Here is a 13,433-nt window from a genome sequence, read left to right as displayed (position 1 = left end):
AACAAGGGGTTACTTCTTGTGGAAGAGCAGAAATCCACGTTTACTGATTTGTTCTGTGTCAGGACAGCTATGCCCAGAACATGTGTAGAGGTGGGTGTTGACCACCAGGCTTGCTGCCAAGTGCCTTAATCCAAATTAAATTATTTTCTCATTATCCTTTTGCATAAAAGCCTATAAAATAATTAACTTATTACCATCCGCATGGATTCCGAAGACAGCACAGGCCACAGACATCACATGACTTCAGGTGTGAGCACAGATCATGGACTTCAACATAGTTAAGACACTGAAGGCTTCCGTGATAAAATCTCCCCCAACCCTACCCACTACAGAGAGAGAGACAGACACACAGACAACTGTACCTCCAGTTCCAAGGGATTCAATGCCCTCTTCTAGCCTCCTTGGGAATCAGATATGACACACAGCCATACAACCAGGCAAAATACCCATACACATTAAATAAGAAAATAATAGCAATAAATCTCAAAAAAAATGAAAAAAGAAAAAAGAAGATAGTCTCTTATTTAGGTACATATGTACATACAAACATATGTATGTTTTTCAAGGTAAGGTTTCTCTTTGTACTGTTCTGAAACTTACTCTGTAGACCAACCAGGTTGGCCTCGAACTCAAAGATCTGCCTGGCTCTGCTGAAATTAAAGGTGTGTACCACTGCCCCCTAGCTAGGACAGCTCTTTTAGTTTTGGTTGTGAGTCCAGGCTATAACAGCTAAGCCATCTCTCCAGCTGGGATAGCTTCTTTTACAATCCCTCTCCCTGCTACTTTGAAGGCCTTGCCCTGGAAGGAGCAGGGCCACAGGAAAGTACAGGCACAGATACTACCTTCTTAGTCCAGTGGCATCTATCATCCCTCATCAAGGCTGTCTGAAATCACTGTGGTGGCTGAAACCATTAACAACCAAGGGCAACGGGAAGAGTTCCCTGGATGTATGAGAGAGAGCTCGGTGACAGAGAAATTTCTCTGTGGCTTGCCAAGTGAAAAGAATGTGAAGACCTCAGCCAAGCAGGAAGTCAACAGGTCCTAGCAGATCAGCTAGTTTAAATTCTCCCTCACCATGTTTGTTTGTGAGGGTCTATCTTAAAGTAAAACGTAACTAGATTAAATTCGTGGGTTTTCTTCTTTTTTGTGTAATTCTAGACAATGTATGTCAGACAGTGCAAGTCATGAAACAAAAGCTGGACACCTCTCCAGCTACCAGGGATCAGGATCTTGTTGGTTCTACTTTCCACAAAGGAAAGGCAAGGTGGAGGGGAGGAAAAGGCAAGGGGAAAACATTCCCACGGGGCTTCTTCACTGTGGGTTTCTCACCCTATAATATGATTGCTGAGCCTCTCCACTGCATTCTCTCTTGGTACCTTACACAGGTAAGGCTGAGCTACCGGCAGTTCCTAACTCTATACAATTGTCTTACAGTTGTTTAAAGAGACACTAAGAAGATAAAACAAACAGTAGTATGGTTTGCTGAGTCTAGGCTGAGGAGGCAAGGAAATGCCAGATGCTTAGTCTATAAACAGAATTCTGATTTCATGATATCCCGTTACTTCAAAGAAAGAGACAGCTCTCAGCAATGCATACACACAGCACTACTACAAGAAAAACAGTACAGCCGGGCGGTGGTGGCACACGCCTTTAATCCCAGCACTCGGGAGGCAGAGGCAGGTGGATCTCTGTGAGTTCGAGACCAGCCTGGTCTACAGAGCGAGTTCCAGGACAGGCTCCAAAGCTACAGAGAAACCCTGTCTCAAAAAAGCAAAAAAAAAAAAAAAAAAAAAAAAAAAAAAAAAAAAAAAAAAAAAAAAAAAAAAAAAAAAAAAAAAAAAAAAAAAAAAAAAAAAAACAGTACAGAGCAAAGAAAGGTCAGGTATGACCACAGGCCTGGCTGCCGCCAGCAAATGAGAACAAACACAAGAAAACGGGGATTGTCTACGTGACTGTTTAACCTAGCATCACTACTTAAAGGTGAAGAGAAGCAAGCACTCAAGACAAAGTCCAGAAGTAAGACAAATGTCCCACCAAAGCCCTGGTCAGCAAGTCAAAGGTGTCAATGAAAAGCTGGCTCTGCCATTTTTAGCCATGTGGGCCTATCCAAGTTTTTTAGCTTCTCAAATCCAATTTCCTTATACACAAAACAGGGATAATCTGTGTTTCAAAGTTACAATCACACAAAAGAAAATTCAAAGTTTTCACCAGTGCACAGTGAATGTTCATTATAAAAACCACACAGTAGGAACCAGGTCTTCTGGCTCCTGTAATCTCAGCACCAGGCTTAAGCAGTGGACTCTGCCCTGAGCCTACACAGTGAGGCCCTGTCTCAGAGAAAACACAGAACAAAACAAAACACATACAATAGTTTCCATAATGAAGTTAATACCAAGTCCACAGAGGAAAATTCAAACAATGGCTTCTACAGCAGAGTTAAGCTAAGGAACACCTTCCTGGGAAAATGCTCAAGGAGACAGAAATGCTCAAGCTGAGGCCTAAGGGATAAGCCAGTGCGTCAGGAGAATGCAAGAACTCTTAGGAAAAAGATGGCAGGTTCAAGACACAGTAAATTTGTGAGAGGAAAAAATTCTGAATTGGAAAGTATTATAGTATCCTTTCTGTGTACAGGAAGTCCCTTTCGGGGATGGAGAAATGGCGCAGTGGGTCAGAGAGCTTGCTGTGCAGGACTGAGGAACTGAGTTCAGATCCCAAGCGTGGTCACACAAACCTACAACACTAGCATCTGCTGAGAACTGGGGAAGGGAGGAGGGGCACTGAACTGTATGAGTATGTGTTATAGACAGTAAGATGACGGGATTGCTGCCCAGCCAACTTAGCTGGAAATTCCAGGTTCAGTGAGAAACCCTGCCTCAAGGGGAGGAGGCAGAAGAATGTTAAAACTAGCTTACTCTGGCTTCCATTCAAGTACACAGAGATGAACATACATACCTGCACACACACGCACACACACACACACACAGTTTCACTAGTGAGGAGACGATAAAACAGTTCAAGGATAGAGTGGTGGTCCAAAGTGAAAAGGGGGAGAATGTGAAGAATCAGATAAGGGGTCGTAACTGCATGAACTAAGCAGAACGAAGGGGCTATCGAAAGGAGACCAGAGAGACAGGACGGAGCCTAATAAGAGTTGGCTGCTGCTGGAGTGCAGGGGAACAGTGCCTACATTTTGCCTCAGGCTGAAAACGTTGATGGTGACGTGAACACACATGGGTTCTACATGAACACATCATGAGTTCTACATAAATGTATCATGGGTTCTACAGGTGCAGCAGGTTTGGACGAGAATAAAGCTGGCTTTTGTACTTAGTGACAACACTTGAGTGGGCCACTATTTTGAGAAATGTTTGTTCTTTCCATACGCCTGACATCGTATGTCGGTGGTTTGCTAGCATTTTTATTCTATATTCTCTTTGGACCAGATACCACTCAACGCTCTGCAGAGAGCTAACGACAAACATGGTAAACGTCAATGCACACACAATCACTTAAACTATGTATGTGGCTTGGCACCGGAGCTGATGTCAACTACAGATCATCCTCCACAGCATACCTGTCCTGTTCCAATCACACTTGATTTACAAAAACAGGTAGAATTTGGCTACAGTTTGCTAGTTCCTACTCTAGACTACCAATAGCACTTGTAATAATTCACGGAGAACAGTGGCTAAAAAGGAAAGGCTTAATATTATAACCTGAGCCAATACAAAACTTGAGCTGGGAGTTTCACATAGAGTAAACATACCACACTTAGTCTTTTGTTAACTTGACACAAGCCAGGGTCATCTCAGAAGATGGAACCCCAATTGAGGAAATGTCTCCCATCAAGCTGTGACCTCTAGGCAAGATCATGGAGTATTTTCTTGATTAATGTTGGTGTGAAATGGCCCAGCCCATTCCAGGTGATGCCACCCCTAGGCAATCAGTCTGTGTAAGAACAGGCTGAGCAAGTCATGGAGAACAAGCCAGTGAGCAGCATCCTCAATGGCCTCTGCTTGAGTGAGTTCCTGCTTTGGCTTCCTTCAGTGATGGACTGATCAGTGGTGTGAGCAAAACAAACCCTTCCCTTCCCAGGTTGCTGACCAGAACTGAAAATTCTTAATTCAAAATAGCAAAAGGGGGGGGGGGGGGCTGGAGAGATGGCTCAGAGGTTAAGAGCATTACCTGCACTTCCAAAGGTCCTGAGTTCAATTCCCAGCAACCACATGGTGGCTCACAACCATCTGTAATGAGGTCTGGTGCCCTCTTCTGGCCAGCAGGCATACACACAGACAGAATATTGTATACATAATAAATAAATACACATTTAAAAAATAGCAAAAGGCCCTGAAAATCTTTAAAGGATTCTCAAATTTTTCTATTGTTGTGATAAACACCATAACCAAGGCAACTTCTAGAAGGGATTCTTTTGGGCTTAGATTTAGGTGGCTAGGGTTAATAGTAACAGGGCCTGCCTGCACAGTGGCAGACAGAGCAGCTGGAGCAGCAATGAGAACTCACATCACAAACAGCAAAGAAGAAGCTAAGAGAGTGCACTGGAAACAACACAGTCTGCCCCCAGTGACATTACTACTCCTCCAGCAAGGCAACACCTCCTAAACCTACCCAAATAAAACTAGAGACCTAGAATTCAGATGCCCAAGAATACAGGGGACATTTCATTCAAACTACCACAGTGGCTCAGAGTGGTAGGTGAAAAGTATTCAGGATAAAAGGATAGTTAGCAGTCAGATACGGTGGCATACATCTTAAATCATAACACTCATGAGGCCGAAGCACACTGATCTATTGTGAGGTTAAGGCCAGCCTGGTCTACATACAATATACAAGGTCACCCAGATCTACATAGTGATGCCTTGTCTCAAAAACAAACACGCGATGCTGGAGAAATGGCTCAGCAATTAAGAGCACCAGCTGTTCTTCCAGAGGACCTGGGTTCCATTCCAAGCATCCACATGGCAGCTCACAACCATCTGTAACTCTAGTTCTGGGAAATCTGATGCCCTCTTCTGGCCTTTGAGAGCACCAGGAATGCACATGGTGCACAGACATGAGACAAAACACTAATACATGCAAAATAATTTAATTAATTACAAGTACAAATATATGTTAAATGCAACCACATAAAGAACTATGCAAGAGCAGGGCGGAGGTGGCACACACCTTTAATCCCAGCACTCAGGAGGCAGAAGCAGGTGGATCTTTGTGAGTCTGAGGCCAGCCTGGTCTACAGAGTGAATTCCAGGACAGACTCCAAAGCTACAGAGAAACCCTGTCTCAAAAAACCAAACAAACAAACAAAGTACTATACAAAAAATATACAACAGCACCAATACAAACGACCAATTCAAAAAATTGGCAAGGACAAAGAAGTTAAAGACAGGCAAGAACACATGAAAAGAATGTTCAACATATTAATTATTAGAGCAATACAAACATACTAGGTTTCTATGAAATGAGTGTATTGCTACAGAGGGTGATGATTAAGTCATCACAGAAGAGTCCAGCACGTTCACAAGAAGTTAATACAGAATTATTACATGACACAGTACTTACATAACAAAATGAAATCACTTGTATACCCCCAAATTTGTACAAATGTTCAAACTGCAACTTTTGCCCACTTTCCAAAGTGGGCAAAAGATGGAAGCAAGCCAAATATCATAAGCCTATAAATGATTAAATAAAATGTGCCCTAACTGTAAAATGGAGTATCATTAAGTATAAACAGAGTACAAGCCAAGTGGAAGAGAACAGATGTAAGAACAGTGTGCTAAGACTCCACTTCAGAAAGAGTCAAGAACAAGCAAATTCTCCAAGCCAAATCAAATCAGTCCCTGCCAGGGCTATGGTAGAAAGTAGAAGTCGTTAGGAGATACAAAGTCTCCTCAGTGATGAAAATGGTCTGGAACTACATAGTGGCCACCACACAACACCATAAGCACAATAGCACTAGCAGAAAACACAAAAAAAAAAAAAAAAAAGACAGCAAACACAGAGGACTGTATATTGTATGACCCCATTTGCATATCATAAGCTAGACCATAAAGTGCAGGGGAGTGGCTACTGACGACTGTCCCGAGTGTTTTCTTTGACTCGGTGCTGATGCTGCTGCACAACTCTGCGTGCACTGACACAGTTCACTGTCTCACGTGTGTGAGCACAGCTCCACTTAGGCTGAGCTAGAGCCACATCACAGGGCTCAAGAGTCTGATGAAACCATCTCACCTCTACTTCCGCACCCTACAGAGCCTGAGAACAATCAAGAGTCAACTTTATGATATTAACTTATTCAAAATACTAAAGTTTGTTAGTAACAGAGCCAGGATTAGAATATAAGATACTTACTTCTACCCCAGTTCTCAGAACATTAAAAAAAAAAAAAAAGCTAGAAAAGTAAAAAAAAAAAAAATCTTTTTACCCAGGCTTAGTATACCTGTAATCTCAAGACGCTGAAGGATTGCAACTTAAAGACTAGCCTAGCTAGACTGCAAAGTGAGACCCTGCCTCAACAAAGCCAAAAAAATAAATAGATACGAACAACTTTAATATATACAGATATTAAGTCCTTATAATTCTTTTAAATATTATGTTAAAACCAGCATTCTGATATCACAGCATCTCTTTTTAAGCTCCAAATCTCTCATTAGTCATTTTGCAAATGCAAAAACATTGATTTTACTGGTATTTTAAAAAGCACTTGGAATAGCTAAATTTATTCATTCATCATTTATAGACTAATGTTTCCAACAATTTAATTAAACATTACCTAATTTTTCTTTTAGAAAAGACCATTACATAAAATCTTTGAAAATCTAAGCCGGCTTTACAGTGCTTTATTTTATGTTTTAACATGTTGAAAATTACCTAGTGTGTGCGTGTACGTGTGTGAATGTGTGCACATGCATATGTGTGGGTACACACCTAGCACGGGTCACAGGTGGAGGTGAGGATAACTTGACAGAGTTAGTTCTCTCTCTCCTTCTACCCCGTGTCTTGGGAATAAACCTGGGTCATCAAATTTGGAAGCAGGCACCGATTCCTGCTGAGCCATTTGACTGGCCTGTTTGTTATTAGCATTTTTTAAATTAGATTAAATATATGTGTCAATTAGTGCATGCGTGTGCACGCACGCATGTTTGTGAAGAAAATCTACCTTTCCTTTTCTTGCTCTGAAGACAGGCTTTCACGTAGTCCAGGTGGACCTGTAACTAGCTTATTTAGAGGACCAATCTCAAGTCTTGTGATCCCCCTACATACCCCTCTGGAGTGGCTGGGATCAATCAAACACAGAGTCTCTGTTTGCCCGGACTCTACCCACTGATCTACATATATAAATTTTATATATGAATTCATATATGTAGATCAGTGAATATATTTTATATTGATTTTTTTTTTCAAAAGTTAGACAAACCAGCGATGGTGGCGCACGCCTTTAATCCCAGCACTCGGGAGGCAGAGGCAGGCGGATCTCTGTGAGTTTGAGACCAGCCTGGTCTACAGAGCTAGTTCCAGGACAGGCTCCAAAGTCACAGAGAAACCCTGTCTCGAAAAGCCAAAAAAAAAGTTAGACAAACCTAGAGTTGGAAGCCCATGTTCCTTCCCCCATTGGCTTTGGTCAGAGTTTTGACCACTGCAGTCAACAGAAGATGATGGAAGTGATCTTTGTAATTCCTAATCTGATTTAAAAAAAAAAAAAAAAACTGAACTGATTCTATTCATATTCATCATTTCCTATCACTTAATCTGGAGTAGTAAATAATGAAACAAAGATAACCTAAATAGTATACATGGTGCTTATTATAAAAACAAGAGTTCTTATCTATAATGAGTCCTCTTTCCACAGCACCCTGTAATCATACACATCTCCCTGCCAAAAAAAAAAAAAAAAAGGAGTGATATAGTACGTTAAAAGTTGTATTGCATCTATGTGAGAGGGAGGTCAGAGGAAAACTTTCAGGGAACTAAACTATACAGAACCCAGGGACTAAAGTCAGATCATCAGGCTTGGGAGCCTTTACCCACCAAACCATCTCGCTGGCTGATTGGCATTTTGTTTTTAAAGTAGACAAGAAAAATCTTTTTCAATCATAATCTAACACTTTAGTATGTTACAGAAGTCAAAATACTCCCACTGGGAAAAATATTCCACTGAACATGTAAATAAAGCACAACATATATGAGCTCAGGCTTCCCTAAGCATGCAGCCCTTCATTTGCATGCAGTTCTGGACAATGGGTTTGAACAGGTGGACTGGGGATGGAACTAGTCTGGAGAACGTTTGTCTAGCGGGCACAAAGCTCTGGGTTCTGTCCCCAGCACCATATGGTAGAACGTATGTACAATCTCACCACTTGGAAGTAGAGGCAGAAAGATGAAAACTTCAAGGTCATCCTACACAGGAAATGGTTTTGCTGTTAGTAGGATTCATCCTACAGCTGAGATTACCCAGGCTGTCTTGTTAATTATTACACGTTTGACTTTTTGTCTCAATAGAAAATTTAGAATTCTGTCATACTGACTTAATAGATTTTAGAGATTCTTTCTCTCTCTCCCCCCACCTCAAATATTTTTAAATAACTATTCTGCATATATACATGCAGACCAGAAGAGGGCACCAGATTGTGAATCACTATGTGGTTGCTGGAAACTGAACTTTGGACCTCTGGAAGAGCAGCCAGTGCTCTTAACTGATGAGCCATCTCTCCAGTCTCAAGATTTCCTCTTTCAAAACAGGGACAAATTCAGGTGTTGTCTCTACCTTCTGGGTGATTTAAACAAAAATATTTTATTTGTTCAAGGAGATTTTAAAGAATGAATGAGAGAAAATGTGGAAAGTGGAAGCGGTGGCAGATGCCAAAAATCCCAGGACCGAGGTTACAGATGCAGAGGTGGGAGTTCCAATCCCAGGACCGAGTTCAAATCCAGTTTATGTTGCACAGACTTCAGTTTTAAAAAACAACCACAAAATAAAAACCTCAGCACACAAAAAAGATACAACTTTTAAAGCTAACTTTAGAAATTAAGACTGCTACACTGTAAGAGTTCTCTGTTGAGCATGCTCAAGGCATGATAAAGCTGTTGTTTACCTGGGTGTGGTGAGGCAGGAGTATCTTAAATTCAAGGCTATCCAGAATGCCCCAGAGTTCTCCCCAAAAGAACAATACTAAATATGTAATGTTTCCCACCACGAACTTACAAAATAACCGCTGCCAAAGAAAAACTTATACAATAATAACATGGAACAGTCATATTCTGTAGCTCTAATAAATTGGTTTAAAAGCATATTACTAAATGCAAACATCGATTCATATTCAATGAGATAGTATTTCAGTGGCAGAGAAGGTAATTCGCACAGTTACCTTGATCAAGTATTTTTCCCATCTGTCTGCTGTAACGGATTTGCCAATCTTCCTCATCAACTTCAAATGGAGCTCCACCAATTCTTTTGGTACTTAAAAGGAAGGAAAAACTTCTGTTAGCCAACAAAATAAAATATTTGCAAACATTTAAGACTTAAAAAAAAAAACGAAAATAAAAACCCACTTTCTCCAGTCCTGAATCTTTTCTTAAAACACAGAATGTTGCTGATTCTTTCATTAGCCCTGAATCCTTAGAAGCCTAAACTAGAGGGGAAAGGACTAAATACCAGTTTTGAGACCTAACAGGGAAGTCACATTTCAAACTGTCAGTAAGAATGAAACCGACTGTAAGCTACAGAGTAAGTCACAGCAGTTTAATGGTTACAGAAGCCCCACCCAGTGCTTGCCCCACAGGGTGGGGATGGGGAGGTGAGCAGGAGAGCAAAGTTAATGGCTCTGAACTTTCTGCTTCATTTTCCTGCGAACAGAAAACCACTCCAAAAAGCAGGGCTGCTTATTTATTTTACTATGTCTAGAGATGTAGCATGGGGTAAAGCGCTTTGCCTAGCACGTAGGGGCGCCAGGTTCAAGCCCCAGTAATACAGTAAGTAAATACCATCAAATAAAAGCACTTAACTAAACAACTAAAATTCCTTAGAGTCCCTCATGGTATACATTTGGATTCCAGAATTCCAGACCAAGATATAGATTGACACAGTGAGAAAAGAATTGAAGAATATACATCTCAGATTGGTGGATTTTTATAAAGTAGTCTAACAGTGTTCAAACTTAATTAAAAAAAAAACTAAAACTAAAAACGTTCTTCAAGTATAACTCCTATCTGACTAGTCAAACTTCTCTGTAACATCCTAAAGATTCCTCTCCTGCTTGCCAGACCACTCTCTGAATAGGACTAACCATCAGACAGCTTTATCCTCTTTAAGAGGAACTCTAGCTTCTTAGACCTTCCTTGCTGGGTTTTGACTATTATTTAAACTTCAAAAGACTGCTCTATCTTCCCTTAGGTTCTCTGTTCTTACTGCAAACAGCCAGAGTTCCTCTAAATATCCCCCAGGTATGATTTGATTGTTTTTAAATTATATTAATTAGACTAAAGGGAAATATAGAACAGATATGCCTGCCAAATTTTGTATTTCCCAAATCCAAAATGCCACTATTAACTTGAAGAAATTACAGGTACCCTATCTAATTTTTTCCATAATCAAATATATACACTAAGAAAATATAAAAGAAGAAAAAGGAGGAGGAGGAGGAGGAGGAGGAGGAAGGATGGGAAAAGAAAAGGCTAGACCAAAAATGTTCTTTTGCAACAAGACTTGTCTGAGCACTGTTACCCGCCCTTGTGGTATGCCATGAGTATCTAAGACAGTAAGAATACCTGCAACACTCTCCAATGTATTTGATCTAACAGGTGTTGGCTACAAATGCTCAGAGTGGGAGGTGCTGTCCTAATCTTTACAGTCCTTCCTTCTCTCAGAAGTGTAACACGTACTCATCTAACAACCCTAAGGTCCTGCTGGGCCTACAGTCACAGAGTGGGGAACTCCAGACAGAAACAAGGTACACGTAAACAGCTAAACCAAAGAACAGAGAATGACTACAGACTTCAGACAAGGGCTCTACCAGGAAGACAGTCTCATGTTAAAGACTGCTGTATTTTAGAAATATCTTATGACTGAATTAGAGGAAATTAGATTTCAAAATTAAAGTTTTCATTTGCTTTAAGAGGTAGAGTACAGGGAAAAAATCTGATGTTAACTCCAGAAAGCATCTGCGAAGACAAGAGTCCCCTGAGCTCGGCCTGAATGAGAAGGGGCAGCAGACACAGCAGGGGCAGAACTGAGAGCCACTGCAGGAAATAAACTCAACAAAACGCTCAAGCCTGATGGTGCAAAGTCAAGAAAGCCTAGCGAGGTACGAGCTTAGAAAACCCAAGAGGCCAAAAACAGTTCAAGGAAATCCAAAGAGGGCTCAATTCCCAGTCCTTCCAATCTATATGGGTGGTCAGGTCCTTTAGCACTGAACCTTGACTTTCTAATCTGTATTAAAAGACTCTGGTAATCTTCTGGAATTTTGAAATGACAAAATACTATATAAAATTAAAACACTTTTGATGTATTTCTGTTGTGATACTGGAAACTAAGATCACCTCTAACGATTCCCAAACATTCAGAGCTCAGTTTACCCTGACTGACTTACACCTCAACCTGCCACCTTCTAACCCCAATTTACTGCACCGCAGGCCTGCTGCCATAGTCTTTCCTCCTCATCCTCTATCCTCACACCTTAGGGTCACCCTTCGTCCCCTCTTAGTTCCCACAGCGTGGTAAGGCTGCAGTTAACAGCTGGCACTGTCTCCTCAGCTCCATAAGCACTGCAAACTTCAGTTTATGTCCTGACGACTATTCCCAACCTAACTCTCAACCCCCTTTCTCTCCTCCTCCCCCCCTTGCTCTTTCCACCTCCACCTCGGGTTTTTCAAGACAGGGTTTCTCTGTGTAACAGCCCTGGCTGTGCTAGAACTCACTCTGTAGATCACGCTGGCCTCGAACTCACAGAGATCCGCCTGCCTCTGCCTCCTGAGAGCTGGGACTAAAGGTGTGCGGCACCACGGCCCAACTGCCAACCCCCTTCTCTTACAACTACACTGAAATCCTCAACAGAGATCACCTTGGTCTGACAAAGGGGGTGGCTCACTCCTGAAGGCAGGAGCAGGCAGATCTCTCTGGGTCTGAGGTCAGTCTGGTCTACAAAGTTCCAGAACAGTCAAGGCTACACAAAAACAAACAAACCAAAAAGGGAACAAACCACTTTAGTCTGTTTGCTGCCCACTAACCGCCCTAGCCCCTGCATGTGCACGCCTTGTGGAAGCCTTCCAGTTCATTACCAAATCCTTATGTGAGTCGTACTCTTTTTTTTGGGGGGGGGGGGGTTCAAGACAGAGTTTCTCTGTAGCTTTGGTGCCCATCCCGGAACTAGCTCTTGTAGACCAGGCTAGCCTCGAACTCCCAGAGATCCGCCCGCCTCTGCCTCCCGAGTGCTACGCGTACTCATCTTTCAAAGACTGGGGAATGCAAGTCTCGGACTTTCCAATGCCAGTATGTCTTTTATTCTGAGACTGTTCAAACTGCCTGCACCAAGTGGTGACTCTGACACCAGTTTCTAAACATAACCCCCTGACACCGCATCATACAGAAGTCATGGAAGATTTTTATTCTGTTGGCATTACTTTTAAAAGGTCAAAATCAACACACAAAAGCATGGTTTTCATTCTGTTTACAAGTCTTGTTTATTTTGATTTAACTATAAAAAGGTAAGTACTGAATTTATCAGGGTGCTGGCTCTTCTACGGGAAGCCACATGGAAGTGATCCTGCAGTGTGGAAGAGTACAGCCTGACACATTACGTTCAAATTCACAAGGCATTATTTAGTAACTATGGAGGGTGGTTAGAATGAAAATGGCCCCACAGGCTCACAGGGAGTGGCACTAAGTGAAAAGAATGGGGGTGTGGTCTAATTGGATGAAGTGTCTCACTGTGGGTGGGCTTTGAGGCTTCAAAAACCCACTCCAAGTCCAGTTTCTCTCTTCCTGCTGCCTGTGGATTTGTACTTAGAACTCTCAACTGCCTCTCCTCCAGCACCACAACTGCCTGCAAGTCTCCGTATCCCACCATGACGACGGACTAAACCTCCGAACTGTAAGCCAAACTCAGTTTTCCTTTATAGAGCTGCTCTGGTCGGTACCTCTTCAATAGAACACAGACTAAGATAGTAAGTAAATTTATTTAAGTTTTGGTTGGAAAGAGAACTGAAATGTGATGATCTTTAAGGGCACTGAATATATTAACAGATAAACAGGGAAACACTTCACAAGGAAAACCAAAGGGCTGGGAGAGAAAGCTTAGCAGTACAGCCCATGCTTAGCTCTCTTTATCCTTAGCAGAACTGCCACATTGTGGTACTGCACACTCTAAAGCAGCTGCTTAACAGAGCACCTTAGAATGATGGCATGTTCTGTACACGATATC

General features: G+C 41.8%; 1 protein-coding gene across 1 annotated transcript in view; it reads right to left on the bottom strand.

Moving 5' to 3' along the window:
* Rsf1 (remodeling and spacing factor 1) overlaps positions 1-13,433 on the bottom strand; it is a 100,427-nt gene that overhangs the window by 57,405 nt on the left and 29,589 nt on the right. The window contains exon 2 of the mRNA XM_050154582.1: positions 9,384-9,475. Within this exon, the coding sequence (XP_050010539.1) occupies positions 9,384-9,475 (92 nt within the window). The remainder of the gene's footprint in view (positions 1-9,383; positions 9,476-13,433) is intronic.

Source organism: Alexandromys fortis, unplaced genomic scaffold (assembly GCF_014885135.2).
Source record: "Alexandromys fortis isolate MF-2015 unplaced genomic scaffold, M_Fortis_MF-2015_v1.1 scaffold_77, whole genome shotgun sequence".
In the NCBI taxonomy this organism is placed as follows: domain Eukaryota; kingdom Metazoa; phylum Chordata; class Mammalia; order Rodentia; family Cricetidae; genus Alexandromys; species Alexandromys fortis.
This window is presented reverse-complemented; position numbering and strand designations above follow the sequence as displayed.